Source organism: Erythranthe guttata, chromosome 1 (genome assembly GCF_056151865.1).
Source record: "Erythranthe guttata isolate IM_541 chromosome 1, IM_541, whole genome shotgun sequence".
In the NCBI taxonomy this organism is placed as follows: Eukaryota; Viridiplantae; Streptophyta; class Magnoliopsida; order Lamiales; family Phrymaceae; genus Erythranthe; species Erythranthe guttata.
The window spans coordinates 12,850,354-12,873,306 of NC_142533.1; the positions used below are offsets into that span (position 1 = coordinate 12,850,354).

Genomic DNA, 22,953 nt, shown 5'->3' on the forward strand with positions numbered 1-22,953 from the left:
TTGAACTCAACAATTTTTATGCCGGTTTTAGTACTTCAAGAGATCGAGAGCTCCTTCAGAATTCATCTGAGTGTGGGGATTTGTAGCATGCTGCCATGGCTTTGAGTCAGGTATGTTGTTCCTCTCGTCGCATTCTTCATGTCAATATCAGTGCAGGTTTTTCATCGCTGCCGTAGCCACATGTGTGGTCTTGTCAGTGAACTGCCATCTGCTCCGCATGTGGGGTACTTGGTAATCATGTCTTCTTATGGTCCACTTAGGCTTTCTAACGGGTTTGTTTGCTTAACGGGCCTCTCGGCATTTGTGCCCGTATCACTAATAGTATTTTAGGGTTATATGACATAACCCCTCATACAATTTCCCTTTAGAGTCATAAATCCACTATTAGGGATAACCCCTCACTTGGCATAATACCACATTTACCCATATGATATTCATAAAAACATTAAAGATTAATCATCAATTAAATTAAATGAAAAATCAATTAAAAATTCTGTAAATATACTTCTTTGATTTGCAAAACAATATTTTTTTCCTTTTTAGTTTTGATCTATATATATTTAAAGAAAAAATTAATTTTTACTTTTTTTTTGTTTAAATAGTTTTTTAAATATAAATTTTTTTTCCTGCAGATTTAGCAAATTTAAATCTACTACATACTTAATTAACAAAATTCACTATATAATTAACTTAATCCATTATGTTTTTTTTAATATATAATTTCTTGTTTCTTTTTTCCACCGGGTTCACCGAAAATTGAAATCGAGTACACACTTGTCAAAATTTATTGACATTCACTAAACGTAATCTATTATTCAAAATTCACTATTCACTGAAATGCATTGTAAGTGTTATCACCGACCCACCATTCTAACATAATCTGCTATACATTGCGCATGAGAATTCGAAATCCAATATTTACTGCTTTCGAAATCCACTACTCACTGTAAACGTCGTCGTTCTCCACTCCTCTATTACCCGGGCCTGCATCAGGTATATTTGTCGGCAAGAACGGCAATATTGACGTTATCCACTAAATTAATGTAATTTGGCTACAACCTTTAGTACAACTTTAATAAATAGATAGACAAACAAATCATCGGTACTAAAAAAAATACAATTTTCTTTGCAAGGAGAAATAGAGAACGACTTTAACAATTTTAATAAAACTACTACTATCTCTTTGTATATTTTCAAACAATGGCAAGGAACTTGACACCAAAACAACGCCGTTGCCGCCACCGAAGTAGGAGAGTTACCCAAGCATCACCCGACTTAGTCACCCCCTCTGCTTGCTAAGGACATGAACCGAAGAAAAAAAAAGGCAACAAAATATCAGTTCTATTAATTCAAAAATTTTCTTTTCCAAAAGCAAGAATTTGAAAACCTACTATAATCTCATCAAAATCCACTACAAAATTATAAAAGTCCAGGAAGTTAACGTCATTCACTACGAAATCATCTTAATCCACTACAAAACCAATTACATATAGCGAAAAAAACTACGAAAACAACAAATATAACTACAATAAACTTTAAATTTCATTTATCAGGAAGAAATCGCTTTAAAAAAGAGATAACAATTGCAAAAAAATAAAATTGTCGAAAGCAACCTCAGGAAAAGTTAGTTACCTTGAGTTGCATTAAAAGAAGGGTTAATATTGGAGCCACCCCTCAAACCAAGCCTAATTAGATGTGAGGGACAACCTCAAATAGAACATTTTAATTAAATCTTTAATTGAAAATAAAATTTGACCAACATCCTTCTATTTTTATTAAACCGAAAAATACCCTTATTAACCTAATAAAAATCAGCATTTTCTTCTTTTTTTTATTTCTCTATTTCTCTCTCTCTATCTCTCCCTCTCTCATCCGCCGTCACCATCATCTTTCTCATTTTTTTCAATTTTACATCACCTTCACCATAGCCTTTTTTTCTCTTTCTTCATTGACCCAGCCCTTCCTCTCTCTTCCTCTCTAACTCTCTCTTTCTCTATTTTCATTGACATGGAGGTATTAGTTGCAGGAGTTTTTTAGATCGGCTTGGTGTCGGCGCGGTAGGCGGTGGGCAGCGGTGGTCGCAAGCGGTGGCAGTGGTTTTGGTCGCTAGGGGCGGCGAGCAGCCGTGGTTTTGGTTGCTGGGGGCGGCGATGGTTTTGATCGCGGCAGGCGGCGGGCGGTGGTGGTTTTGGTTGTTGGGGGCGGCGGTGGTTTTCGTCGCTAGGGGTGGCGGTGGTTTTGGCCGTTCGGTGCGACAACGGTTTCCGTTGCTGGGGCGGCGAGCGATGGTGGTTTTGGTCGGTTGGGGTGGCAACGGTTTTGGTCGGTGGCGTCGGTGGTGGTTTTCTTCGATGACGACAGTAATTTTTTTGTTAGAATTTGATGTTGGGTTTTGGAGAAGAGGAAGGCTAATTAAGATCGAAAGTGAAAAATAGATGAAGAGGACGGAGGTGGAGGTGGTGGTGGTGGCGGGAGTGCGAATGACTACGGGTGTCTATGAATTACTATGAGTGTATACGAATGGATAGCGACTAGGGTTCAAATGAGAGAATGTGACTACGGATTACTATGGTTCCTATAGGTGTCTATAGTCGACTACGACCGATTTTTTTTTTAAACGTCCACAATTTTCAATATCGTAAATTATAGTATACCATAGTACACCATAGTATACCATAGTACACCATAGTATTTTAAAATCTGTTGTTTTATTTAACAAAAACGAGAAGGAAATAACGTAATTTTCAGAAAAACATTAAAAAAAAATAAAAAAAAATAAAGTTGTTTATAATAATGTAAAAAATGCTAGAGTGAAAAACGAAAAAATAAAGACGACAAAGTCTATAATAATACAATAAAATATGTTAGATGAAAAAATAAGATATTAAATGTATAATAAAAATGATAAAAATATGTTAGATGAAAAAATAAGATATTAAATGTATAATAAAAATGATAAATGCAGTTTGAATTTTACTAAATGCAAATTTCGAATTTGTGAGTGGAAGGGCATTTTCGGAATGAATTTAATAAAGGATGTGAAGCAAATGTTTAGTTTGACTTGTCATTTAGTTCTAATTAGTTTTGTCACCAGGGACCTATATCTTAAGCCCCCTTAAAAGAAAGCCTTCTTGAAGAGATGGTGCCATATTCTCTATAAATCTGTAGATCATAGAATATTGAAAAATATTAAAAAAATGAAGACGAATTACAACAATTTTATATGAAGAACAAATGTGCGGCATACAATAGGAATATTGAAACTCGTTATTAATTAATTACAACAATTTTAATTGAAGATGAATCAGATATAATTTTGTAGAATTTGAATTAACTTCAACCTCCAATTTCCGAGTCCAAATAATAAAAAGACATCATTTAAAAAAATGAATAAATAAATGATGACCTTAACAATTTTAATTGAAGACGAATTAGATATAATTTTGTAGCATTTGAATTAACTTCAACCTCCAATTTCCAATTCCAAAAAATAAAAAGACATCATTTTAAAAAAATGAATAAATAAAATGATGACGTTTACCACCAACGACGACGGCATGCCATTATTAATGGAGTCGAAATCTCGGTATCCAAATCGCAAAAAACCTAATTACCGCATGATATGATGCCTTCTTTGCAAGAAGAAGACCTCATCTGCCGCTTGAGTTTTTTACTACCGCACAAAGATCGGGCAGTGAGCGGTGGGGGCAGAGGAAATGGCGCAGCGGCTATGGAGATGGAAGAGAAGGGACGCCGACGGTAGATAGAGAAGAGATGCTGCAGTAATTATGGAGAAATTAGAATTTGAGATTAAGAAAAAAAAAAGAAGAAGAAATGAACCAGGGAGACGGCTATGACGAAAGTTTGGCTAGGTTAAAAGAAATTGAGAATGGGCAAAATAAATTATTAATAATATAATTTGCTAAATAAAATACAATTGGATTTATCTCAAAAAGGGGAGTAAAAAAAGATTTAGTCTAATGATACAATGTATATGAGGGTTTTTCTCAAATAATCCCTAGTATTTAATATTTAATGAAGCTTACTTTAATCAATTAACTAAGGTGGTGTTTGCAAATGATTATTTAAAAGCAGAAGTTAGTGATTGTGATTTAAGTTAGTTTTAAGTGCTTATTTCTAAAAGTTGGGGGTGTTTGCAAATATTTCGGAAAATGAACTAAAATTGAAAAAGCAGGGTTATGGGTGCTTTTAAAAAAATAGCTTAAAGCAGATTATTTTAAGAGAAGTAAAAGCAAAAGTTGATTTTGCAAACACCTAAAAACAGATTATGAGCAAAAAAAACTGCATAATCACTTTCAAAAAGCATTTGCAAACACCACCTAAATTATGTTAACGGTGTTAGCTAAAAGTTGAGCGCTTGGGCAAATCGGTATGAATGTTATGCGAATCGGACTTTTTGGACTGAAGATTTCTCTGACTTTGAGTTTTTTGTATTTTTTTCCTTTGTTTTACAAATTGTTTTTAGATAGACATTAATATTTTAAATATTTTATTGATAAGGATGATTCTAGTAATAAATATTTGTTTATATTATGTCATTAAACATGATGGCCTGAAAAAAAATCATGAGGCATTGCCCCGAACCACATATTATTAAGAGTACAATTTGTATTTATGTCCGAGCCTCCAAATACGCCGGTCCGGTCCTACTAGGACAGAAAACCATTGAACTTAATTTTCTTCTTTACGTATTTGTTTGAATGTTTGTCGGTTGTGTACATTAGTTTAGTGACGAATGGGTTTCTAGTAGTGTTACTGGTGGAACTTGATATAAGCTCAGATCTCTAGGGAAGAAGTGAGTTGTTTTTTTTTTTTTTTTTTTTTTTTTTTTTTTAAATAACGCTCCTATAGTTGAACACATGTATTCTATGGTGAAATGCATCCATTGGGACACCTTGTAGTTAATAATATTTGATGATGTCGCCTTTAAACTACTTAACTGCTGATGTACTGTTTAATGTTAGGTTTTACAGCTTTTGGTTTGGCTACCCTCATACTACCAGGAATTCTTTTAGTATGTGAGATAGTTGTTTATTTCAAATCACCTTATTTTTATTTTGAATCTTTAAGGAGAGTTGTTACATTAATTTTCTGTTATAATAAAACCTCGATAAATCAATAATCTTACTTAATTAATATGTTTTCTCGGTCCGGACTTGGGGACAACATTCTAAATTAATAATTCGTTAAATTACTAAGATAATACGCATTCGAAAGTTTTTAAGAAGCCCAATTTAATATAGAAATTAATAATGCATAAAAAAAATTCTCAAAATTACACAGGACAATACATATTTTATAAATCTATGAAGGCTGAATAAAATATATTTAATAATCGTTTATTTCTTATTGAAGTTCACATCACCATCAATCGTGTCCCTCATTTTTCTTAACATGCTTAGAACTTTTAGTAAAATTTTCACATAACTCAACATAAAATTGTTCAATATATTGCTGCTTTAAGAGCTTCCGTTCAAGAAACGTACTCTATAATACATTGAACTATTGGTATAATGAATAATATATATACCAAAAAAAATGTGTTTGTTAAAAATAATAATAAAAATAATCTCTAAATTAATAAGTTATTAATTAATGTATAAATTAATCATTATTATTTTATGGATAAATTAATATTTCACTAAATTAATAGAATTTTGATGGTCCCCTTAATTTATATAGGTTTAAACAGTAATTTAATAATTATTAATAGGGGCTATTAGTGAGAATATCCTTTAGATTTTGTTTAATAAGGATAGGTCTAACCACTTTTCATGTATTAGTGGTAGACCCATCTCTTTCTTTATTATAAATTTATCCTTCCCACTATTCACTACACATTACCGAGTACTTTGATTCTTTTTCTTCTTTTCTTTTTATGTGATTCTAAAATTCATTTTTTTTATTATTTATCTTGAAAAAATAATGATAACTTTAAATAAAACAACTTTTATTTTGTTTTAATTTCCAGGTTTTGTTTTTCGTAAAAAGCAAGGGGTTTTTATGCATAAGTGCCTGACCAACCATCTGTAATATTCTCTGTTCTATAGTTATATTTATTTCGCCAATAAGCTCATCCATTTAATATGTATTATAAATGAAGGCAAAATTAATATATATGACAAAACTACCCCCAACCCTTTAAACCCAACTCCTAATGAAACCCCAATTTAATTTCAATTTAATCAATTTGGACCACAAAAATCCAATTTTTACTTTTTTTTTCTTTTTTTTTTCTGATTGTTTTTTTTTGCGCCGATTTCTGCGTTGACTTTTTTTTTTATGCCGCCGGTTTTCAGAGTTGATTTTTTTTTCGAAAAAAATTTGTCCGTTTTTTTTATGCGCCGCTTGAACGTTTACCGTAATTGTACTGTGATTAACAGTAATTATATTGTCGGTGACAGTAATTGTACTGTCATTAACAGTAATTATACTATCGGTGACAGTTATTATTTTTTTTGGCCTTTTTTTATTTTTTTTGATTTGTTACCAAGTCAACGTAATTATATTGAGTTTATTTCAAATACTACCCCTGTGTTATCTCGAATTGCCAAATACCCCCCTGTGAAAAAAAAACTCACCAACACCCCCTTGTGTTAACATTTTCGAAGCACACTGCACCCTTAGTGATTTTAGGCTTTGACTGAAGGTAAAGTGACAAAAATGCCCTTGTGAATTTTTCAGCAATTAATAAAATATATTATAATTTTATAGAGATTATATAGTTTTTTATTTTGTAAATACTAAAAGTAAAAAATATATTTAAACGAGAATGAAATATATATTATAACATTAAAAGTTTTAATATGTTTTTTATTTTATTTTTTTAGTTTTACATTATATATTAAATAAAGAAAAGAAAAGAAAAGACGAAAAAAAAAAAGACGTTCTTCTTCCCCACCCTCCCACCCAACTCTCAGCACTCATCCACCATATCTCCACCGGGTTGCCGCTCCGGCTCCGCCGCAGCTCACCACTATCTCACCTCTCCTTCACCAACACCACCATCTTCTCTAGATCCGCCGCCCACCAATAAATTTTAATTTATTGAAACTTTAGTTTCCACCAACAAATTACTTTACACGAGCCTCAAACCTTCCCCCAATCTCTTATTTTGACGGCGGTGGTGGCGATAAGAAAGAGCAAGAGAAGAGAAAAGAACCAAAAGACGCAATTTTGACCTAGCAAGTTCGGCCGTTGTCAAAGTCGTCGCCGTCGAGAGAAATTGTTTGGAGATTCTAGATAACCATTGCTGTAATTGGGGCTTAATTAGCTTCGGGTTGTACGAATTCGAGTCTAGTATGGGAATTGTAGAAGATGCGGTGGTTTTGCTGAACTTTTCTTCTCTTGTTAGGGTTGGGGTTTGGGGGTGGGGAACGGGGAAGAAGACAATGTTCTGTCTTTTTTTTTTTTTTTTCTTATAATATTTTTCTCTGAAATGCTATTCGTAGTGCGGTTTTTACCGGCTTGCAGTGCGATTTATTTCATTTGTAACTTTCCTAAAAAAAAACCAAATTCGCCCGCTATTTCGTGTATTATTACACGAAATCCACTCAATAATTTCGTGTCTTTTCACAAGAAATATAAGTGTTTATTGTTATAGAACACGAAGGACGAAACTGTTAGATTAAAAAAAATCGTGTATTTCGTGTAAACGTACACGAAATGTGACATCCTATTTCGTGGAGTTTTCTACGAAATGGAAGACCATATTTCGTGGAGTTTTCTACGAAATGGAAGACCATATTTCGTAGATTTTTCCACGAAATATGAAGTGACATTTCGTGAAATTCAGTACGAAATAACTAATTGATTTATTTTTTAATTAACCAATTTATTTCAGACACTCAAATTGACATAAAAATTCAAATACAAATACAAATTGAACTAGAATTCAAATACAACTACAAATTGATCTAAATTTCAAATACAAAATTGACCTAAAAATTCAAATACAAATACAAATTGAACTAGAATTCAAATACAACTACAAATTGAACTAGAATTCAAATACAACTACAAATTGATCTAAATTTCAAATACAAATACAAATTCAACTAGATTTGAGATACAACTACAAATTGAACTACCGACCAGACTTTAATTGTTCGTACAAGAGTAGTCGGGGTTTGTACGTTTTGAGTAAGTGCCTCAAGTTTTTAGCTCTATGGTGTACCCATGCCGGATGGATTGGTGGTAGTGGACTATTTGCGACCAAATTAACAAACATGAAATGATTGTTGTGCAATGTCACAACAATCATACATGATAAGTGACCACTGCCAAACATAGGAAGGTAAGTCATACTCCCTACTTGAGTCAAAAGTACCACTAATGCACTGTATCTGGTAGCAACGGCCAATCCCATTTCATTCATGTCCATCCAATAAGCTTGTGGACAAGGCCCTGAGGTCCAGTCACACTTGCGTATGACCTCAACGTATCCGGTACTGCCAAACATCGCCGTGTAGACACTAGCATGCTCGTATAACTCAATAAGCAACTCCCCTCTCACTTGCGGCCATCTTTCTTGATCCCCGTACACGGCTTGAGCAACGCACCGGTACCCACAGTTGCCATCCGCCATCACGTTAACATAATCTTGAATAAGACGGACCATAAATCTGGGCACGAAAGAATAAAAGTCGATTCCTTCATGTGCAGGTATTGTAGGGGCAGCAGATTCTTGTGTGGGAATACGAGAACCACGACCTTTCATCTTCGATTGAGGCGTTCCATCAGTGCTTCTCTCAACCTTTGTTTTAGGAATCTTTGCACCAGATGAGGTTTGGCGACCCTTGGAACCACAAGACGACTTAATTGTCTCCTCATCAATATGATACTGCCATCCAGAAGGGTCTCTCTTTGTCGAGTTATTCTTTGGTCGTCCTTTGGTCTTAACAAATGATGGCTCGGACAGATGCGACGTAGACGGATAAACGATGCCACGCAATGAGGCCACGGCATTTATCTTACTCGTGTAATTCATCTTCTTCAAATTGCAATTCAGGTCATCAATCTATCTATCCACAATCTCCTCGCGGTTTACTTGATACTCAGGTAGCTCCGAAGGCTCAACTGCCATGGTACTCCAGAATGGATGCAAGTCTGAAATGACGAACGTGTCATTATCTTCCATTTTCTGCACAATTTTGCACGCGCATGGGAGCCCATGAGTATTCCAAAGATAGTGTGTGCAAATACTCGGATCTTGCATCGCCGGGGACTCCATCTCTTCATCCAATTTCTCTAATGCCAGATGCGTAACATAACAAATCAAACCCTGAAAACACGGCCATGCTGTAGTATGCTTCCTTATCTTGGATGATAATGAAAAATCGCACTTCAGCTCACTAATTTGGATATAAACTTGGTCCCGAAGTTTGCCTTGCACGTTATCCAGACCTCCGGTCGAAGCATTTAACCAACCATTCGCTGAAGAATGAGCGCTCTCCACCCTATCCAATTACAACAACAATCAGAGCATACAACGACAATCAAATTACAAAATAAATATTATTTTAATATAATATCTTTTATCATTTAAATAACTAAAACATGTAATACCTGTTGGTGCTCGTGTTGCCAAAATGATACACATTGCGAGTATATGCTCGAACAAACTTCTCCTTGTATATCAACCACGTATCATTCAAATACTGTATCAGCCTAAGATACCCTGCATACCGTCCAACAATTTCATTGTAATTGTAATGATACTCTTCTTCGGTTTCTGATTTCACCAGCTTAGCCCACAGCACACGTCGGAATATTAGACCTTGGTCCTTGTTGCCTCCCATAAATTTCGTCGCATTTGCCTCAACATTTCTGTTTATATGGAATATACACAACATATGATACGAAAATGGGAAGACATTTGGCAGTGCTTTCAAAAGACCCAACTCTCTGTCTGTCAAGATCGCATCAGGTTCGACACCATCTAGCAACTCTTTCAAACAATTCAAAGTCCACTCGTAGGTGTCTGCATCTTCATGCGACATAAATGCAACAGCAATTGTATAATTCCTCCCAACTGGAGTTATCCCAATTATTTCCAAAAGAGGCATTTCATACCTACAACAATGTTGTTTTTACATATTTAAACAATACAAGACATTAAAACACAATAATCATAATTTGAACAATCGTAATTTTTACTTACTTATTGGTTTTGTATGTGCAGTCCATCAATATAACATACGGGAACAACCGTAATAACTTAATAGATTCGGGACATGCAAACATAATATCTGTAATCGTGTTGCTCGTTTCACTATCGACGCGATGCCAATATCGATACTCGCCTTTTTGAAAGTTATGCATCATAAACTGAATAACAGTCATGCCCTCCATTTCCTCAGATTTAATCTTGGCCAACTCATTGTAAACATGCTTCATAGAGGTTTGTATCGTCGGATCATCTTTTCTCAGTCTATCCATGATCAGCATTGGCTTCACGTGAGAATTTCGCAATTCTTTAATTCTTGCTTTCTGTTGTGGAGTTATACGACTAGTCGTACCTTGTCCGTGAGGAAACAAAGTCGGACGATGACTATGCCTGCCATCGCTGACAGTCAACCGCCATAATTCATCAAACCTTAACCTTTTGCCAATCAATTTGAACGGACAACCACATTTTTTTGTTCCTGAGTTTCTAGGATCTTCCACATCGATATTCGTTTGTCGGCCATGTCCGTATTTGTCACACGTCATGTACTGTGCATTCTCCCTTCTAGACTGACAAATCAAACGGTGACAATGACTAACTGCAGTTTCTTTCGCCCAGTTGATTAATTCTTCCCTACTGCCGAACACAATATCAACTAGGAAGAAGTGAGAGAAATCTTCATATTCATTTTTATCCAAAACCGAGGGATCAAAATACAAATTGTCGTCATATGGCTGCGTAAATACAAAAAAAAGGTTAGATACTTGCACAAAAAAAATTAATAACACACTAGGTATTTCGTGTAAAATTACACGAAGTATATGTATACATTTCGTGTAAAATTACACGAAGTATATGCATACATTTCGTATAGTACTGCACGAAATGAATAACAAAACAGTTTTACTGATATTTCGTGTGACTTTACACGAAATACTAGGTATAATTTCGTAGTATTGTACACGAAATGACTGGAAAACACGAATAAAGTGTTCATTTCGTGCACAACACCACGAAATGACTTGAATAATTTCGTGATATTCTACACGAAACGACTGAAAATCGAAAAAAATCACACTAAAACGTATTTTTTTACCTCATTTACGGGATCGATGTTGGCCATCTTGATAATCGTTGGGTTTTAACTGATTTCTACGAAAACAAATCACGATCTACGAAAGTCGAAATATTTGGAGGTTGAGAGGATTTTGTAAAAGGTTAAAGTGTTTTTTGACAAATGAATTATTTCGCACTGTAGCTGGAAAAAACCGCACTGATAATAGCAAGCCCCTATTTTTCTGCATTGTTATTTTATTTTGCAATTCTTGAAATTACAATTTTGTCCTATAAATTTAGGTTATTCATAATTTAACCAACAAGATTATTTTTTATTTTTATAAAGGGGTATTTATGACATTTCACCCTAAAAATACCATTAAAAATCGCACAACCCGCGATTGAGTGACACGATTTGCGTCCAGGGGTGTCGATGCCTTGACTTTGTTAACACAAGGGGGTGTTGGTGAGTTTTTTTTTCACAGGGGGGTGTCTGGCAATTAGAGATAACACAGGGGTGGTATTTGCAATTAGCTCTAATTATATTACTATCGTTGACGATAAAAATACTATAAACACAATAATATTACTGTCAACCACATCAATTTTTTATTTGGCCTTTTTGTTTTATTAACCGATTAACGTAATAATATTATTGTCGACTTTTGTAATATTAATGTAAACACAATAATATTAATGTGGTTGAGGGTAATATTACTATCGTTACAATAATATTACTATGGATGACAGTAATATTACTTATCAACCACATCAATATTATTTGTTTTTGACTTTTTTTTATTATGTTTGTCTTTGTTCAACGTCAATATATCAATATTACCTACCCTATTACACAATAATAAGATTTTTTGTTGTGTTAAATTACTGTAATCGAGAGTAGTACAACAATATTACCGTGTTAAATTGCAGTATAATTAATATTACTGTATTAAACAGTAATATAGTTAATTTGATCGTTAACCACAACAATATTAATATTTAAACGAGCAAAAAGATGTTGAAGAAAAAAAAAAGTCAATGGTGGAGGCCAACTGTGACGCCCACTGTCGAAATACACTATACTTTTTTTTTTATAATAAATAAATACAATGACTTCCGATAAATACAATGTCTCTCACTTAATTTCTCAACAATAAAATCAAATACACGTGACAACCAAATGCCACAACTAATCTCGGATTCATAGTTCTCGAATTACAATCATTCTTAAACACAACACTAGATTAAACTCTCTAAAATCTCTGAATAACTTCTAATCCTAAGAGCCATCAACATAATCGTCCACGAATGCACTTGTTGCTGAGAATAAGAAGGAAAATAAAGGAGTAAGTCCATGTGGACTTAGTGAGGAGTCCAAGGAAAAAACAGTGGAAACAGATAATAAGGACAATAACAAAACAATGGACAAGTCGGACATGATATTGGAATTGGACCATCTAGAGAAGGATCATTTCGTAAGATACAAAGCCAAAGTATAAGAGCACAACAATCTGATCAGAGTAAGCAATACAATCAATGTGTACCCGTAGAGAACAATTTCAACGGAAAATTCTCGGATATCAATTATGAACTTCGTGGAGATTCTCACGGTTACATTTCTAGATATCACATAAGAATTCCACGGAGATTCCCATGGTAATAATTTTGGATATCAAATAGGAAGACCATGGAGATTCCAATGGTAACAATTTGTTCATGTACATGTACCTGCCTTATGACTCCCTTTAGCCATTACTACCTTATACACCGATCAGGGAATGACCCTGCTAATCAATCAATAGGCATGCACGGGCGCATGTCGATCCATCCATTAGCATAGTTAACCTCCAACTATGCCAATGGTCTAGATCCAATATGGGTACTGTCGAAGAGACCATCCACCGTCGGCCCAATACCGCCCAGTAGTGCTTTTCAAACAGCTCCGGACCCAACTGGTCAATTATCCTTAGGGCGTCCCCAAAGGAATCAATTATATATAGATATCGGATATGCTTCCGACTATCTCAATTTACCGTTTGAATTCCAATAATGAATTCCACTTTGGAATGAATCAATATTTTTGGTCACGAAATCACAAGTTGAGAAATGTACGATCAATGGTTTCAATAAGAGAGTGGCAACAATTCAAGATCGTACAACAATTGATGAAGATGGATCTCAATCAACAATAGTCTACGGTTAAAATTCAATCCGTAGTTGTATGGATCAATGAGAAGTCAAGATATGAACGATCCATCAATTCACAGTAGGTACGAAACGAATGATTTAATGGATAATAACAATAATCCGAAATGGTCCAAGAGTCGGGAAAATAATGATTTGCGTTCAATGAACTACTGTAGAAACAAATCATATTGAATCATAATAGAAGAAGTGGTTCCAACTAGTATACAAGTCAAGATGTCAAACGACTCAAAATTGATAGAGAATCATATTGAAACTCGTTGAATTATTCAAGGTCGATAAATGAACTCAATTGAGTAGTCAAGGAATCGAGAAGAGAAATTATTGGAATAATTCCCGAATCAAGATGAGAACTTATTAAGTTCCAGGAAAAGGATTTCGAATCGATCAAAGATTGTAATAGCTCAAGAATCAACAATTCTCGGAAATCAAATTAGTTCACAAGATAGGCGACAATAAATATATATTGAATTTAAACGACGAACAATAACAATAATAAACCGAACGATACGAGTGCTCGGCAAATATCCTGTTTTTCATAAAGAATAGGCAAGGGATAGGGATCCTCACGTGAAGTCCAATGCAAGTGCTATAAAAACACCTTACTCTCGAGTCATGCTCAAGTCTTGAATGAGAGCTTTAGTACGCTCGACACCTATAAAAATATTCATCACTTAACAAGATTCCAAATACTAATATAACCGTATTATTCCACTATATCACATAGTCAATTTCTTGAAACATTTATTACGAATGTCTTGCTGCCACAGCTTATTCGAACAATCGTTACGATCACCTTACTTATCCGAATAACCTAAATGATATATCATATTAAAGCTAACATCTATATCTACAGGTTCACTTTGGACCCTGAGACCAAATCATCAACAAAACACATCAATAACAGCCCCGGAAGATGAGTACATGAAACTGCCATGTTTTCGGAAAATTCGTTGTTGGCACAGTTTGTTTGAAAAATCATAACAATTAGCACGCTAATCCAAATTGATCACACGATACGTCAAATGAAAGCTAACAGAAAATCCTACGAGTTCACAGAAGGCTTTAGTCCCAATTCTGAACCAAAAATAGTAGAAACAGCCTCAAACCATCATTACAGAATTGCCAGGATTTCGGAAAGATTAATTCTGGTACAGCTTATTTGAAAAACCATAACAAACTGCACGTATATCAAAACAGACCAATTGATATGCCAATATAAAGCTTAACAACAAGATCTACAAGTTCACTGAAGACACCACTTTCAAATTATGAGTGAAACATAGCTAAAACAGCCCAAGAAAATGATAACAGAAACTGCCAGGATTTGACAAATTCATTTTGGCAGTATGTTTTGAAAAATCATAATAATTCGAAATATTATCCAATTTTGACAAATCATATACCAAATCGAACATAACGTATTCACCTACAACTGAACAGAAGACACTGACCTCCAATTATGACTCGAATACATAGGAAAGAGTCTCGAAAGATAAGTCATCTGAACTGCCAGAATTTGCAGATGGAACTACCCTGTTTCCCCCCTTCAAAAAAACCTTAAAACTCGATCAAACCAGGCAAGATTCAGATTATCCTTAAATTTCTCCATACTATCTACGATTTATAAGAAGGAACTGCTTTAAAATTCAAATCCCAAAACCCCCAAAATCTGCCCCGAAAACAGGAGCGGCATAAGGTTTATTAATTGCAGAAATTTCAGAAATTGTTGTCACAGTTGTCAGATAAAAATCAACTTTGTACAGAGGTATAAATTCGGGGAAAATCGATATTCCTATAGTATTTAGTCTGTTCTAAAGTTCCCGGGAGAAATAAATACGAAATTCGAAGCCTAAGTACCTCAAATCGGCTCTTAAAACTTCAGCGGCAGGCTGGACTTCTCATCGAGTCGAGGGCTTTCCAATGATAAATCCCGATCGTTGAAACTCCATAGCTCATTTCTCATATTGTTGATTTCTCTCTCAAACTATTCCTCTGATTAATCACTCAATTTCTTGGAGTTCTACGTGATTTGTGGATGATGATTCTATCAACGAGAATGGGTAATTTTTAGGCAGAAGTGAAGTTGGAAGATGCTATTAATCGGATGAAGATGACCAAGACTTTCTCAGTTATCTGCCTATTTCATAAACTTGATTGCCAAGTTTTCAATTATAGTATTATTATTTACGCTCATGCCCCAATATTATCTCATAATAACACATTAGCCCCAACCTCATTATTAAGTACAATAAACTCTTCAAGGAATTTCATAAGAATAAATTACGGGGTATTACACCAACAGTCAAGGGCGGCGACAGGCGAAATTGTACTCAAAAGATTAAATTGAATTAAAGGATGAAACTAGAGCATATTAAAATGTGAGGGGGTATTTTAGTGTTTTACAAACCTCTGCACAATGTCTAGACTTTACTGGTAAAAGAGTTTTTTTACCTGGATCCCCTTATGAATAAGTATCTCATGGTGGGCTTATTTGTAATGGACCCAAAAAACAACTACATAAAATATGAAACCAACTAACGAAACAAACTATAATTTCGTTTTTTTTTTTAATTTCATTTTTTTCGTATTTTTATTTATTTTAATTCTCCAATTTTTTCTTGCCTTTTTTTTTATTCATAATCAACTACAAAATTACGGAAAACCAACTATTTTTTCGTTCAAGTTTTATCAAAAATCAATTATACTGTAAAGCAATTACGAAAAAAATAGTAGTTTACAAGAGCATGTTTACAAAAAATAAAACAACTACAAATGAATGAAATTAACAAAAAAAATTGAAATCAATTATAAAATAATCAATATCAACAACAAAATATCGAAAATAACTATAAAATTTAGTTGATTAATGAAATCAACTACAACAATAGCGAAAACAACTGCAACTCTGTAAATAACACACCAACACAATTTCAAAAAAACGAGCATCGATTATACTAATTATTGAACACAAATTAGCCTAAAAAAATATGCCCCGACTCAGCATTTAAAAACTCGAAAAAAAAAATGAATTTGAATATGTCTTCAAAATCACGGAAACGAAAGAAGGTCGAATTGCTATTTTCCAAAAGCCTTAAACCTAATTAATTCCAAAAGGAATCTGTAACCAACACAGTTTTTCCCCCAAATAAGCCGCCGACCTATCCCCCTTACCCCATCTCACCGGAAATTCCATCGCACAACAGCGGAGTCCACCACAATTGATCCAAATTGCTTCTTTCGCCGAATCGTACCCCCTAATGTCGCTAGCGACATGACGCAAAATCTATCTCTTCGCAGCCGGAGTTGTGAAAAGAGAGTTGCCTGATGATGATGGTGTAGGATCTACACCCTCAAGACCTCATTCCAAGCCTAACTCCCTTGACCGCTAGAAAATCCATGTGATATATATATATATATATATATATATATATATATATATATATATATATATATATATATATATATATATATATATATATATATATATGTTGTCTTTCTTTTTCATTTTGTAACACGCATTTTGATTAATCGCACATGTGACTTTGGCGATACGTGTCATACTTTTTATTTTTTATTCCGTCTCGATTTGTTTCAAGTATTTCAGTTTGACGTACAAATATTTTCAAGCGAGTGCTTTTGAGGTTTACCTCGCGGACCCGCTACCATTATTTTCGTCGCGAGGATTCCTAGGGTTTTCAACCTTAACGTGTAAGTCGCGGCCTTCTATTTTTTATTTAACCATGGAACTGCTATCTTTTGCATTTACGTCGTGGGTTGTCATTTTTTGTTTACCCATGGACCTGCTACCTTTTGCGTGTAAATCGGGGGTTTATTTTTTTATTATCCATGGACCTGCTACCTTTCGCGTGTAATCCGGGGCTTTTCATTATTTGATTACCAATGGACCTGCTACCTTTTGTGTGCAGGTCTTGAGTTTTCATTTTTTTCTTACCCATGGACCTACTACCTTTTGCGTGCATGTCCCGGATTTTTCGTTTTTTTTTTCACCCATGGACCTACGACGTTTGGCGTGTAGGTCGCGGGCTTTCATTTTTTATTCATCCATGGACCTACTATTTTTTGCATGTAGGTCCCAGGTTTTCAATATTTGTTATCGATGGACCTGCTAACTTTTGCGTGCAGGTTGCGGGTTTTCATTTTTTGTTTACCCTTGACTTATTATCTTTTGTGCGCAGGTTGTTCATTTTTTGTTTACCCATGTACCTGCTACCTTTAGCGTGCAGGTCGCTGGTTTTCATTTTTTGTTTACCCATGAACCTATAACCTTTTGGGTGTAGGTCGTGGGTGTTAATTTTTTGTTAACCCATGGACCTGGTACCTTTTGCGTGCAGGTAGTGGGTTTTTTTTTTTATTACCCATGGTCCAACCTTTTGCTTGCAGGTCGCGGCTTTTTCTTTTGGTTTACCCATGGACCTCCTACATTTTGCTTGCAGGTCGCGGGTGTTTATTTTTTGTTTACCGATGGACCTGCTACATTTTGTGTGCATGTTGCTGGTTTTCATTTTTTGTTTACGCATGGACTTACTATCTTTTGCGTGTATTTCACTGGTGTTCATTTTTTGTTTACCGATGGACCTGCTACCTCTTGCGTGAAGGTCGCGGATTTTCATTTCTTGTTAACCGAAGGACCTACAATCTTTTGCATGCAGGTCGTAGGTTTTCATTTTTTCTCACCCATGGACATACTACCTTTTGTGTGTAGGTCGCGGATTTTCAATTTTTGTTTAGCCCATGACCTGCTAACTTTTGCATGCAAGTCGCGAGTTTTTAATTTTTTGTTTACCCGTGGACAAACTACATTTTGCGTGCAGATCATCGCGTGTGTTCATTTTTTGTTTCCTCATGTATCTGTTACCTTTTGCGTGCATGTCGCTAGTTTTTATTTTTTATTTACCATGGACCTACTAGCTTTCTGGTGTAGGTCGTGACTGTTCAGTTTTTGTTTACCCACTAACTTCTACCTTTTGCGTGCATGTTCGGGTTTTTATTTTTTGTTTACCCATGGTCCTGCCTTTTGCTTGTAGGCCGCTGGTTTTCATGTTGTTTTATCCATAGACCTCCTACCTTTTGCAGGCAAGTCACTCGTTTTCATGTTTTTTTACACATGGACCTGTTACCTTTTGTCTGTAGGTCACGGGTGTCCATTTTCTGTTTACCCATGACCTGCTACCTGTTGCGTGCATGTCGCAGGTTTTCATTTTTTGTTAACCCATGGGCCTACTACCTTTTGCGTGCAGGTCGCATGTTTTCATTTTTTTTTCCCATGGACCTACTACCTTTTGCGTGTAGGTCGCGGATTTTCAGTTTTTGTATACCTATGGATCTACTACTTTTTGCGTGTGTATGTCGAGGGTTTTCATTTTTTGTTCAACCATGGACCTACTAACTTTTGCACGCAGGTTGCAAGTTTTAATTTTTTGTTTACCCATGGACCTGCTACCTTTTTCGTGTAGGTCACGTGTTTTCACTTTTTGCTTCCCCATGGAGCTACTAAATTTTGTGTGTAGGTCGCGGGTTTTTATTTTTTGTTTACCCATGGTCCTGCTATCTTTTGCGTGCATATTGCGGGTTTTCATTTTTTTATTTACCCATGGACCTGGTACCATTTGTGTGCATGCATATCGCTGATTTTCATTGTTTATACCCATGGATCTACTACCTTTTGCGTGTAGTTCGCTGGTTTTCATTTTGTTTACCCATGGACCTACTACCTTTTGTGTGTAGGTCGCGAGTGTTCATTTTTTGTTTACCCATAGAGATGCTACCTTTTGCGTGCAGGTCGCAAGTTTTTATTTTTTGTCATCCTATGGTTCTACTACATTTGGCGTGCAGGTCACGGATGTTCATTTTTTGTTTACCCATGAACCTGACACCTTTCGCTTGCAGGTCGCTGGTTTTAATTTTTTGCTTACACATGAACCTACTACCTTTTGCGTGTAGGTCGTGGGTGTTCATTTTTTGTTTACCAATGGACTTGCTACTTTTTGTATGCAGATCGCGGGTTTCCTTTTCTTGTTAACCCATTCAATTACTACCTTTTGTATTCAGGTCGCGAATTACTACCTTTTGCGGGTAGGTCGTGGGTTTTCATTTTTTGTATACCCATGGACCTACTACTTCTTGCGTGTATGTTGAGTGTTTTCATTTTTCGTTTACCATGGACCTGCTAACTTTTTCGTACTGGTCGTCGGTTTTCATTTTGTGTTTACCCATTGACCTGTTAGCTTTTTCGTGCAAGTCACGCGTTTTCATTTTTTCTTTCCCAATGGACCTACTAAGTTTTGCATGTAGGTCGCGGGTTTTCATTTTTTGTTTACCCATGGACCTCCTACCGTTTGCGTGCTTGCAGGTCGCGGATTTTTTTTTTCACCCATGGATCTATTACATTTTGCGTGTAGCTCGCGGGTTTTCATTTTTGTTTACCCATGGACCTACTACCTTTTACATGTAGGTCGCGGATGTTTAGGTTTTGTATACCCATGGACCTGCTACCTTTTACGTGCAGGTCGTCGGTTTTCATTTTTTGTTAACCCATGGACTTACTACCTTTTGCGTGTAGGTCGTGGGTTTTCATTTTTTTTTTCACCCATGGACCTACTGCCTTTTGAGTGTAGGTCGCGGATTTTCATTTTTTGTATACCCATGGACCTACTACTTTTTGCGCGTAGTCGAGGGTTTTCATTTTTTGTTTACCCATGGACCTGCTAACTTTTGCGTGCAAGTCGCGGATTTAAATTTTTTATTAACTCATGCACCTACTAATATTTGCGTTCTGGTCGTGGATTTTCATTTTCTTTCACTCATGGACCTACTACATTTTGCGGGTAGGTTGCGGGTTTTCAGTTTTTGTATACCCATGGACCTACTACTTTATTCGTGTAGGTCGAGGGCTTTCATTTTTTCGTTTACACAAGGATCTGATAACTTTTGCGTGCACGCAGCCGGTTTCGATTTCTTGTTTACCCATGGACCTACTACCATTTGTCACGGGTTTTCACTTTTTTTTTCCCCGGACCTACTAAATTTTGCGTGTAAGTCGCTGGTTTTTATTTTTTGTTTACCCATGGTCCTGCTAGATTTTGCTCGCGTGTTGCGGGTTTTCATTGTCTTGTTTACCCATAGACCTGCTACCGTTTGTGTGCTTGTATGTCGCGGATTTTTTCATTTTTTATACACATGGATCTACTACCTTTTGGGTGCAGGTCGCCGCTTTTTTTTTTTCCAATCATGGACCTACTATCTTTTGCGTGTAGGTCGCGGTTTTTTTTTTTTTTTTTTGTATACGCATGGACCTACTACTTTTTGCGTGTAGGTCGATGGTGTTCATTTTTTGTTTTCTCATGGACCTGCTAACTTTTGCGTGCAGGTCGCCGATTTTAATTTTTTGTTTACCCGTGGACCAACTACCTTTCCCGTGCAGGTCAGGGGTTTTCAGTTTTTGTTTCCCGATGGACCTACTAAATTTTACTTGCAGGTCGCAGGTTTTTATTTTTTGTTCACCCATGGTACTGCTTTTTTTTTTTGCGTGCATTTCGTGGGTTTTTATTATTTTGTTTACCAATGGACCTACTACCTTTTGTGTGCTTGCTGGTTGCAAATATTCATTTTTTTAACCCATTGATCGAATACATTTTCCGTGTAGTTTGCGGATATTCATTTTTGTTTACCCATTGACCTACTACCTTTTGCATGTAGGTCGCGGGTGTACATTTTTTGTTTACCCATGGACCTGCTACCTTTTCTGTGCATGTTGCTGGTTTTCATTTTGTTTACCCATGGACCTACTACCTTTTGTTTGTAGGTCGCGGGTGATCATTTTTTGTTCACCCATGGACCTGCTACCTTTTGCGTGCGGGTCGTGGGTTTTCATTTTTTGCTATCACATGGTCCTACTACCTTTGGCGTGTACCTACTACCTTTGGCATGCAGGTCACGGGTTTTCTTTTTTTGTTTACCCATGAACCTGCTACCTTTTGCGTGCAGGTTGTTGGTTTTCATTTTTTGTTTACACATGGACTTACTACCTTTTGCGTGTAGGTCGCGGGTGTTCATTTTGTTAGGTTTGTAGATTGAAAGCCTCGATTTTATCTATATGAACTATTTATCAATGCATGTATGTGTGTTTTGAGTACCTTTAATAAGGTATTGATTAATTGTCAATAAATTAAACATACGAGTCTATTATGCTAATAGAATTCGAAATGGTACGACGCATAGAAAGATCATTTCGAAAGTTCGTTTAGAATATAAAGATTAAACGTTCACGATCTTGATGGAATTGGACTAACCATTGGTTAATGATTGTAGCACAATATTTTAATGATTGGTCTTGATCACGGTAAACAAAGAATAACTTTTGTACTTATCATTTTGATTTATTGTGCTAGCACACACGGCATGTGTTGAACAAGACAAAGTGAAATAATTCTTACATCACTGATTAAATATGAAACTGTATTATTTCTAGGTTTACAAGAAATTACTTAACCTTTGAATCCCTACATAATCAACGTACACATTTAATTGGTGATCTCCACTTTGATGTCACAATGGAAGAGATTCCTATATTAAGTCAAATGAGCCCCAATGCGTTGGGTGAAGTCACTAAGAATTAATAGGTGGAAATGAATTGTCGAAAGGAATTCGCATCTCTGAAGTATGAGATTGATTAACAGCCCTTGAGTAGCGTATGAGTTTTGTTTATGTCAGATTCTTGGCCGAGTGGATTTCGTATCCAACATACACAAATAAGTTAAGCGGAAAAGACTCCAGATAATATGCCAAGTTATTTTATTTTTCAGAAAATAAATTAATTGGTAGTCGATAAGTGTTCGTTTTGCACGATTTTTGCTTATCAAATCTTCGAGTTTTGGTCTTCGTTCGTCCGAGTTTCGGCTTTATTTGTATATATTATTGTGTTTCTTGTTTTATTTCTTTTTTTAGGTTTTGTTAGCTTTTGTTGCCAAGTCGAAGCCATTTGGAAGCGAAACCGATTTTTGAAGCCGAGAAAGTGGTCATCAAGACCCAGATCGCGATCCAGGAAAGTCGGATCGCGATCTGGATGCAAATTCCAGTAGCAAGCAAGTTCAGACCCAGATCGCGATCCAGGAATGTCGGATCGCGATCTGGTGACAAATTCCAGTAGCATCGTGATTTTGGGGCAGATCGCGATCCGCACTTCCTAGATCGCGATCTGGGATGGCGGTTCACGTTTTTTCAAGAAGCCAGATCGCGATCTGACTTTATTGGATCGCGATCTGGCACGATTTTCGAGGGCAGATATTTTAAAAAGCAAAGCTTCTTGAGGAAGCTTTGCAATTTACTATAAATAGACGCAAGCCCTCACTCTTCGTTCTTTTTGGACTTTTTACGGTTTTCGACAGTTCTTCGCGGGAATCGTCAACGGGGGTTCCGACTTGGGTTTTTCTTACGCAATTTCTTTACGTTTTGTTCTTTATTTCCTTTGTACATTCTTTTGA

General features: G+C 35.7%; 2 protein-coding genes and 1 long non-coding RNA gene across 3 annotated transcripts; all 3 read right to left on the minus strand.

Annotated features, from left to right (window-relative positions):
- Nucleotides 1-8,107: 8,107 nt before the first annotated feature.
- On the minus strand, nucleotides 8,108-9,010 carry LOC105966248 (uncharacterized). Its single transcript, XM_088821494.1, has one exon. The coding sequence runs from the start codon at nucleotides 9,008-9,010 to the stop codon at nucleotides 8,108-8,110; it is 903 nt and encodes a 300-aa protein (XP_088677620.1).
- Nucleotides 9,011-9,040: 30 nt separating this feature from the next.
- On the minus strand, nucleotides 9,041-11,312 carry LOC105955371 (PKS-NRPS hybrid synthetase cheA-like). Its single transcript, XM_088821526.1, has 4 exons — nucleotides 11,286-11,312; nucleotides 10,184-10,923; nucleotides 9,589-10,095; nucleotides 9,041-9,479 (listed from the first exon to the last, which is right to left on the minus strand). The coding sequence occupies exons 1-4, from the start codon at nucleotides 11,310-11,312 to the stop codon at nucleotides 9,041-9,043; spliced, it is 1,713 nt and encodes a 570-aa protein (XP_088677652.1).
- Nucleotides 11,313-12,295: 983 nt separating this feature from the next.
- LOC148772865 (uncharacterized) lies at nucleotides 12,296-15,638 on the minus strand. The gene is made up of 3 exons (XR_016031909.1): nucleotides 15,311-15,638; nucleotides 14,021-14,105; nucleotides 12,296-12,565 (listed from the first exon to the last, which is right to left on the minus strand). It is a non-coding gene; the product is annotated as an uncharacterized LOC148772865 (long non-coding RNA).
- Nucleotides 15,639-22,953: the final 7,315 nt, after the last annotated feature.